The sequence below is a fragment of the Cervus elaphus genome, chromosome 23 (assembly GCF_910594005.1).
Source record: "Cervus elaphus chromosome 23, mCerEla1.1, whole genome shotgun sequence".
Lineage (NCBI taxonomy): Eukaryota > Metazoa > Chordata > Mammalia > Artiodactyla > Cervidae > Cervus > Cervus elaphus.
Window position 1 is genome coordinate 29,451,112 of NC_057837.1, and position 9,451 is coordinate 29,460,562.

Genomic DNA, 9,451 nt, shown 5'->3' on the forward strand with positions numbered 1-9,451 from the left:
TGTTGGTTTAAAAATAGTATATAGAGAGTCTTAGTGAGTAAGATTAAGGGAAATACACACAAGAGGGACTTTTTAGACTATATCATTCTTTTTAATATTTATTTACTTGGCTGTAGTGGGTCTTAGTTGCAGAATGTGAACTCTAAGTTGCAGCATGTGGGATCTAGTTCCCTGACCAGGGATCAAACCTGGGCCCCTGCATTGGGACCTCCGAGCTTTAGCTACTGGACCACCAGGGAAGTCCCCATTGTTTCTTTTTAACAAAGTGAAAATAATATAAAATTCATTGTCAGGGGGGAGGGTTTTGAGTTAAAATTCATGTAATACATTTGAGTTAAAGGTAACCTCGAGAAACTATGTTCACCGTTTAGTGTGCACTGAACTGTGCTTTACTCTTGGGTAGGATACAGGGCTCTGTTCTAGAAGGATTGGTGCTAAAGGAATCTAGATTTGTGATTATTCATTTGAACAACCTGTAGTTACTACAGTCCACAAATAGGAATCTCATGATGCGGCCGATGCCAGCCTTTTGGGGTGGAGGTGAGGTCCACGCAGGAACAGCTCAAAGAGTTTCTGAGCCCTCCACTGGAAGAGGGTGTCAACTTCATCGTGGAAGACTTCTGTCTTTAGGCAACACTTAGTAGAGAGGAGAATCACCTTTAACTTTCCCAAGTTTTCCAGATTAGAAATCAAGCTAGATTTGTTTTTCATTAAACTTTTTATTTTGCGAGAACTGTAGATTCACATGGGGTTCTAAGAAATGACACAGAGCTCCCCAGCTTCCCCAACATCATGCAAAATTTTTGCAACATCATGCGAAATTCTAGTGTCACTGCCCAACCAGGGGATGACATTGATACAGAACATCCCATCACCACTGGATCCCTCCTGCTGGCCTTTTAACATCCTCCCTCATTCCCCTCCTCCTTGGCAATCACTATTCAGTCCTCAAGGTTTGCAATTTTGCCATTTCAAGAATGTTACATAAACAGGATCATACAATATATAACCTTTTGGGACTGGCTTTTTTTTTTCACCCAACATAATTCCCTGAAAACTCATCTAGTCAATCCAAAAATTTTTTTCTTAAGTCACATGAAATCAATCTCTCCCAGTGCTCACACAACACCAAACCTACACCCTTCAGCAGGGGACAGAGGCACTCTCTCTGGGAAGACTTCTAGCCTGTAGAATCTCAAATGGATGTTAGGACTCTGAAAATGAGGCCACCTTCTTTCAGAGAGCCTGTGGACACCAAAGTGAGACTGCAAACTGGTCCAATAGACATTCCAGATTCTTCATTTTCACTCTGATAAAACTGGACTTTAGAGGCATACTGTACAGTCTGTCATCACCAGCTACTACATTTCAGCCTGATGTTTTTATTTGTCCTAAGCATAGAAACTTGAATAGCTGATAGCCCATGACAGCTTTTCCTCTTTCTTTGAAGAGCTTGAGATAGACTCATAAGTTTATTTTTAAAAATTTTGTTGCTTGCTCTCATCTTTTATACAGTATACACTTTAAAATGAAGGTAGGATAAATACAGGTACCTCATTCAATTCTTAACCTCTGAGATCGACATTTTCCCCTTACCCTACAGATGCGCTTTAGCCAAAGCTTCAGTAACTTGCCTCGGGTTACCTATAAATCAGTCACTGAAGGGAGCCTGGAGCCAGATGTGTCTGTATTGCCGAGGCTCTGCATTGGTGTGAATCCCAAAGCTACACAGAGAAATGAATTGACCCTTGTGATTAGTTCTTAATAAACTGTGCTGATTATACCAGTAAGACCACTTCACTGCAGAAAAAACAGAGAAGCCAAAAGAACAAGCTTTTTGTGTACACACACACACTACACTAAAAACTAATGTTTTTGTATACAGACTACAAGAGCAACACTTTAAAAATAACTCTTTAAAATTGCCTGGTTTTAGCAAGTAAAATTTTATTAAACATGTAGTTTCAGCATACCTCTAATTCAGAATGACAAGTCATGTTACTAGCAAAAATACTGATGATCCATCAAGAGTTACAGTGCATTTCTCCCCTAAGTATTAGGTCACGATACCATTATGAAGGCTTCAAAAGGAAAATTCTCTCATGGGCTGAATTCTAGATTCCGTATTTTTCTATTAGCTCTCTTGCTTTAGAAATATAGGCACTCATGGCATCTTCCTTTGATAATCCTAGAAAGATACAAACAGGTTGACTCACCGACCGATGTACGTGGAAATTAAGAAGGTTCGTGTAACACTTAAAAACTACCTTTTTGAAGGTTCCAGGCTTCCCACTTAGCCTTTCCTTTTAGATCTAACAGTGTTGGACACTCTGCCAAAAGAAGGAAAGATACATTCACAGAGTTACTTGTTATTCTATGCTTCTATACTGTTCAACGAAGTGTACTGTTATTTTTTAATATGACAGCACAATACCAATATCTATGTCTCCAGTTACAGACTGTTTGTACAGTCCATAGATCTCTTTTAGTTCCTCATCATCTGGCCTGGTTTTCAGCTTCTTCACGTCTTTGGCCGCCTTGTCAAAATCAGCCTAAAACAAAAAGTGCATTTGCTAACTTTAGGCAGGTTTATCTGCTTCAGGAGAACTTAAAGAGGACAGGAAGCTTTCAATCAGAAATGAACTATTACTGCTCTGGTTCCACCAGGATTATCCTTATTTTAATTTGTGGATACTTCCTTTGGTCCTTACCTGTTACACGGACAATGCACCTACATATTTGATACAGAGAACAAAATAAAATTCTTAATATTTAAAATGTTTATCTAAATGTTTAAAAACTGAAGAATACATAAATAAATGGAAAGATAGTCCCTGTTCTTCAATAGAAAACATTAATAGTAAAATGTTCATCTTACCCAAAGTCATCAACAAATTCAATGCACTTCATTATCAAAATTCCAATGGCATTTTTCACCGAAAGAGAAAAAGCAATCCCAAAATGTGTATAGAACCATAAAAGCTAAAGCAATCTTGAGAAAGAAGAACAAAGCTGGCGGCATCACAATTCCTTATTTCAAATGATATTACAAGCTATGGTAAGCAAAACAGTATGGTACCGACATAAAAACGGACACAAAGATCCATGGAACAGAGTCAAGAGCCCAGAAATAAACCCATGCATATATGGTCAATTCATTTATGACAAAGGAGCCAAGAATATACACTGCAGAAAGGACAGTGTCTTCAGTCAACAATTCTGGGAAAACTGAATACACGAGCAAAAAAATGAGACTGGACCCCATCTTACACCACATACAAAAATCAACTCGAATGAAAGATTTGAACATAAGATTTAAAACTGTAAACTACTAGAAAAAGAGATAGAAAGTAAGTTCCTTGACATCATTCTTAGCAATGATTTTTGGATGTGACACCAAAAGTAAAACTAGTTAAAACAAAAATAAACACAGGACACTATAGCAAACAAAAAACTTCTGCACAGCAAAGGAAACCATCAACAAAATGAAAAGGCAACCTACTGAATGGGACAAAATATTTGCAAACTGTTTATCTGATAAGGGGCTAATATCCAAAATATATACAGAACTCGTATGACTGAACAGCAAAAAAAAAAAAAAAAAAGCAAAACAAAACAATCTGATTTAAAAAGAGTCAGGAGATTTTTCCACAGAAGATACATAGTGATCTGAAACAATGTTCCACATCATTAAGCATCAGGAAAATGCAAATCAAAACAACAATGACATATCTCCTCATATCTGTAAGAATGGCTATGATCAAAAAGGCAAGAAATAACCAGTGTTGATGAGGATTTGGCGAAAAGGGCACCCCATACACTGTTGGTGGGAATGTAAATTGGTGCAGCCACTGTGGAAAACAGTATGAAGCTTCTTCAAAAATTTAAAAAAGAACTACCATGTGATCTCACAATCCCACTTTGGAGTATTTATCCAAAGGAAATGAAATCAGTATCTTGAAGAGACATCCAAATATACTAAAATGTGTCAATACTAATGGCCTCTATTGGTAAGTTTCCTGTTTGTTTTTTTTTTAAATACCATCTATACTCTCCAAATTTCCCATAATGTGCATGCACATATTGTGTCTATAACAAGGGCAAAGTTAAAATGCTACATTACTTCCCTCAGCTTCCTAAGGGCAGGACAGGGCAAGACTGTCCAGGAGGTATAGGGATCCTTCCCTTCAGGGTTGGCAGGCATCTCAGATGTTCTATTTGCTGTGAAGTCTCGTGCCATCTTCCAATGACAGCAACTCAAGTCCTTTTGGCAAGCTAAGCCTTGATACGAATTCTAAGGCTTCTCAGAAACCTGCTAAGTCCCTGCCTTCCAGGAAGGAGTTTTTGGAAGACTGTGCTTCATGTTTTGAGGGGTATGGAACCATCTAACAAGCTCATGAAAGTCTTGGACCCTCTCTATCCAAAAGTGGAGCCCTTGACCATTTCCCAGGCAATTTCAGAGGTCCCCTCTCTACTCTCTCCCCAGGCAGAGGAGAAAAACCCATTCCAGAGCAGGGCCCAGTGTCAGTCTTTCTCTCCAGCATGCCCTTCCCTGGCACCCCAACGTCATGCACTCATGTTTTACGTGGCAGTTTCAGTGTGCCTTCTCCCAGCCCAGCTACGATGAGCCGTGGCGGGAAAAACATTGGGCTCATGTCAGGATCCTGGGTTTTAATTCTAGCTTGGAGACACACTGCCCTGGGACTCTGTGTAAGCAATGGAGCTCCCATGAGATTTGGCTTCAGCTAAAAAAAAAAAAAAAAAAGGCATCAACCTTAGCCGGGAAGCATGAGGATGAAACAAGAATAAGACCGTAAATATTCTTGACTTCATTCTGTTGACTCTGCCAGCCCAGAGCTCACCACTTGTATCACACTATTGATTCAATATGTATTGAACACCTCTGAGGGGCCAGGCCTTGGGAGAGCAGACAGGGATGAACAGGGCAGCCAGCTTTCACAAAGCTCAGCATCCTGTGGGAGATGAGTGGGTCACAGTGATCATGTGATACTTGCTCAAGCAGAGGAGCAGTAGGTGTCCTGGGACCACAGAGAAGGGAACAGTTGTGAGGGTGGAAGGCACCTTCTCAGAGAAGATGATGCTTAGTTGAGCCTGGGGTGGGGTCAGTACCTAGCGGATGGACAGTGACAGGGAAGCGGGTTCCAGGCAGACCTAACAGTATTTATTAGGGCTCAGCACAAGGCTGGTGGGAAGGTATTTGTTCCCCCCAAGTATCCAGAACAGAGGATAGGCACAAACATTCATCTCAGTAGCAACAGCCTTGCCTTACAGAGTGCTGGCAGGTGGGAGGAGCCCATCTGAGCCCTGTACCTCCTTGTTGAACACATGAATGAAAAGTGAGTAGATATTAGGAGGGTCTGAAATTATCATAGGTTGCCAGGGTCTAGCCCCAGCAAGATCCAGGGGAACCCTCAGGATGAACGGCGTCGGCGAATGAGAGAGAGAGTGAGACAAAGCTCGGGGCTAAGTCTAAAGTTTATTTTCGCAGGGCCCCTTTATACCCTTAACAACATCTTTTGGGGGGAAGTGCATATTGTTTACACACAGGTCATCTCAAAACATTACAGCAACTTGACCTTCAACAGAAACTGGATGTCACCCACATACTTTTTCGTTCACAAGAGTCTTTTTTATCATTTGGCCTTCAGGCCTGCTAACATTTTATGGCTTGCACCTGGTGTGACTTAAGCAACTTCAGTAGCCGACCCTGTTTTTCTTATAATTAATCTATTTTCTTTCTAATAAGTGTCATCTCTATGGGAACTAGATAGGATTACATTTTTACAGAACAGAAATGCGAAGGACTGCAGAAACAGCAGACATGGCACAAAACAGGCTCTCAGTCTAAAAGTTAACTACCTGCAAGAAGTTGCCAGCTAATCTCTCTCTAAAGTATTTTCTATTAGGCACATTTGTGGCTATCATATTTGTGGAGCTTTTCTCACCCTGTGAAGGGGCCTATGCTTAATAGTTTCTTTTGTTAGTGTACTGTGCTTAGGATGTTTAGAACAATCAAGAGCATTTTGTGCAATGAGATCACACATTTATCAAACAAGCCAGAATGCCAGCAAAATGTTTGAAGTGAAGCATTTCCTTCATCCCTGGCCCCTTCATAGCGTACCAGCGTCCAGGAGATTTATTAATTAGGGTTTTAAGTTGGTCTTTATTCAGTGAAAGAGGAGCAGGAGAGCTCTCGGCAGGCAACACAAGAATCTGCAGCAGGGCAAACAAGAACAGCAGCAAAAGCTTTTAAGTTTCATTAGGTCCCATTTGTTTAGTTTTGCTTTTATTTCCAATATTCTGGGAGGTGGGTCATAGAGGATCTTGCTGTGGTTTATGTCAGAAAGTGTTTTGCCTATGTTCTCCTCTAGGAGTTTTATAGTTTCTGGTCTTACATTTAGATCTTTAATCCATTTTGAGTTTATTTTTGTGTATGGTGTTAGAAAGTGTTCTAGTTTCATTCTTTTACAGGTGGTTGACCAGCTTTCCCAGCACCACTTGTTAAAGAGGTTGTCTTTTTTCCATTGTATATCCTTGCCTCCTTTGTCAAAGATAAGGTGTCCATAAGTTTGTGGATTTATCTCTGGGCTTTCTATTCTGTTCCATTGATCTATATTTCTGTCTTTGTGCCAGTACCATACGTCTTGATGACTGTGGCTTTGTAGTATAGTCTGAAGTCAGGCAGGTTGATTCCTCCAGTTCCATTCTTCTTTCTCAAGATTACTTTGGCTATTCGAGGTTTTTTGTATTTCCATACAAATTGTGAAACACGTGCATCCCAATGTTCATCGCAGCACTGTTTATAATAGCCAGGACATGGAAGCAACCTAGATGCCCATCAGCAGATGAATGCATAAGGAAGCTGTGGTACATATACACCATGGAATATTACTCAGCTGTTAAAAAGAATTCATTTGAACCAGTTCTAATGAGATGGATGAAACTGGAGCCCATTATACAGAGTGAAGTAAGCCAGAAAGATAAAGAACATTACAGCATACTAACACATATATATGGAATTTAGAAAGATGGTAACGACAACCCTTTATGCAAAACAGAAAAAGAGACACAGAAGTACAGAACAGACTTTTGAACTCTGTGGGAGAAGGTGAGGGTGGGATGTTGCGAAAGAACAGCATGTATATTATCTATGGTGAAACAGGTCACTAGCCCAGGGGGGATGCATGAGACAAGTGCTCGGGCCTGGTGCACTGGGAAGACCCAGAGGAATCGGGTGGAGAGGGAGGTGGGAGGGGGGATCGGGATGGGGAATACGTGTAAATCTATTGCTGATTCATGTCAATGTATGACAAAACCCACTGAAAAAATAAATTAATTAATTAATTAAAAAAAAAAAAAAAAAAGAAGAACAGCAGCAGAAAAGGGAGGAGGATATAGGGTAGGGTAGAGGCCGAGGCCAACCTGGAGGGTCCCTTATCCTAGACGGCTTTGCCTGTCAGGTATTTTCCTCGTGACCTCGTCATGGATGGGGTCCCAGACGGCCTTGCCTGCCTGATTTTCTTCATGACCTCGTCACAGGTGGGACCTCCCATAACGGCTCCCAGCAATAGGTGAGAAACAGATTTTTTTTTTTTTTCTTTTAATCTTTGGCCACACCTCACCACATGCAGGATCTTAGTTCCCTGACCAAGGATGGAACCTACACCCCTTGCAGTGGAAGCACACAGTCTTAACCACTGGACCACCAGGGAAATCCCAGAAACAGGGACTTAAAGGTACAGTCATTTACACTTAATTCCAAGCACTCTGGGCCAAAGGGAAAGTTGGATAATGTTCCTGTGCTGCTGCAGAGCTGGGCTCGCGGCTTTGGGTGAGGAATTTCAACGCCTGCTGAGCTCACTCTGCTGGAGCCCGTACTCAGCACCCTGGCTGAAAGCTGACCTGCTGGATTTCCCCCGCGCCTGTGCCTAACGGGTCTTCAAAACAACTGCCTTAAAATCTCTCCTCACACCCTCTCCCGTTCCTGTTTTCGCAAGGCCCCCCGACCCCGCCCCTAGTGTAGCAGTGACCCTGGAGTACCACGGTCACATGGGGTGCATCCTGCCATGTACCCAATGCAAACATTTAAAATTTTTAAAGAATATTTAGTGGTGACAGAAAGCTCATAGTACAAATTAAAAAAGAGAGAGAGCGAGAGAGCAAAATTATATAAAAAGCAAAGTGTGTGTATAAACATATACATTCACATATCACATAGATGTTTCTCGAACACTTGAGAAAGTAACCTAGTGCTAATGTGGTTATCACTTGGGTGAAGGAATGTCTGATGTTCTACTTTATATTATGGGCTTCCCTGGTAAAGAATCCGCCTGGTTTCATACCTGGGTTGGGAAGGTCCCCTTGAGAAAAGAATGGCTACCCACTCCAGTATTCTTGCCTGGAGAATTCCATGGACAGAAGAGCCCGGCGGGTTACAGTCCACGGGGTCACAAAGAGCCGGACAGGACTGAGAAACTAACACTTTCCCCTTTTTCTTTTTTACTTTACATTTCTTCCCTTTCCCCCAAATTTCCACCCTGAACATAAACTTTTTTTTCCCTCCAAAGACCACAAGAACAGTATATTTAAGATCGTGGTTTTCCAGATCTCTGCACTAGCTTGGAAGAGCCCCTAGGCATGCCAAGGAGCAAGGGGAGGCCGCCCACACCTCCCTCTCCAGGATGGGAAGAGATGGCTGGGCAGGACCCGCCGGGTCCGCTGGGAGCAGCCTGGCGCCCGCCCTCCCGCGGCGGGTGCCTGGTTTGCGTCTAACCAGTCCCCGGGGTTCACAAGAGTTGCCATAGGGAGCCCGGCACGCCGTCAACAGAATGCACCGGTGCGGATTACGCGCAATAAGGGGGCGCTGGCGATGGGGTGGGCGTGTCTCGGGGGTCCCCGCGGACAGCTACCGGGGACAAAGAGGACTGGCAGCAGCGGCCCGAAGTGCCGGGTCAGAGATGCGCCGCGACCCCGGCGGGGCGTCACGCCGGCCCCACGCCCCACTCGAGCGCTTTTCTCCGGGACGTACGCTCCTCCCCGCCCGCAGCAGCGCGCGCACACCCAGCTCACCTGCAGGGACATGGCGGCTAAACCTGGACGGTGCCTGTCTCTAAGCGCCGGGTTCCCGGGACCCGGCGTCCAGCGACTCCTTAAAGGGCAGCGCGCCTCCGCCCGCCGGCTCCCATTGGTCGCGCTCCCGGGCCCGGCCTATGCCCATTGGTCGCTGGCCCGCGAGGGCGGGGCTGGGCGGTGAGTGACACCGTCCGGGCCCGCGGGGCCGCGCTCTTCTCCCAGCCTAAGCCCTGCAGAGAGTTGTGCGCTGCCAGAGGTTGCAACTGGCAAGGCGCAGGGAAGAGAATTTAAATGAGCTCCTCTCTGCCCCTGACTCGCTCTATTCATTCTCTAGAGGTTGTTTGCAGGAAATCCTGAG

General features: G+C 43.7%; 1 protein-coding gene across 1 annotated transcript; it reads right to left on the bottom strand.

Annotated features, from left to right (window-relative positions):
• Positions 1 to 1,927: 1,927 nt before the first annotated feature.
• On the bottom strand, positions 1,928 to 9,152 carry LOC122681606 (acyl-CoA-binding domain-containing protein 7-like). Its single transcript, XM_043883850.1, has 4 exons — positions 9,091 to 9,152; positions 2,435 to 2,552; positions 2,268 to 2,330; positions 1,928 to 2,188 (listed from the first exon to the last, which is right to left on the bottom strand). Exons 1-4 carry the CDS (start codon positions 9,100 to 9,102, stop codon positions 2,115 to 2,117), a joined length of 267 nt encoding a protein of 88 aa, XP_043739785.1. The 5' UTR covers positions 9,103 to 9,152; the 3' UTR covers positions 1,928 to 2,114.
• Between the last annotated feature and the right edge of the window lie 299 nt (positions 9,153 to 9,451).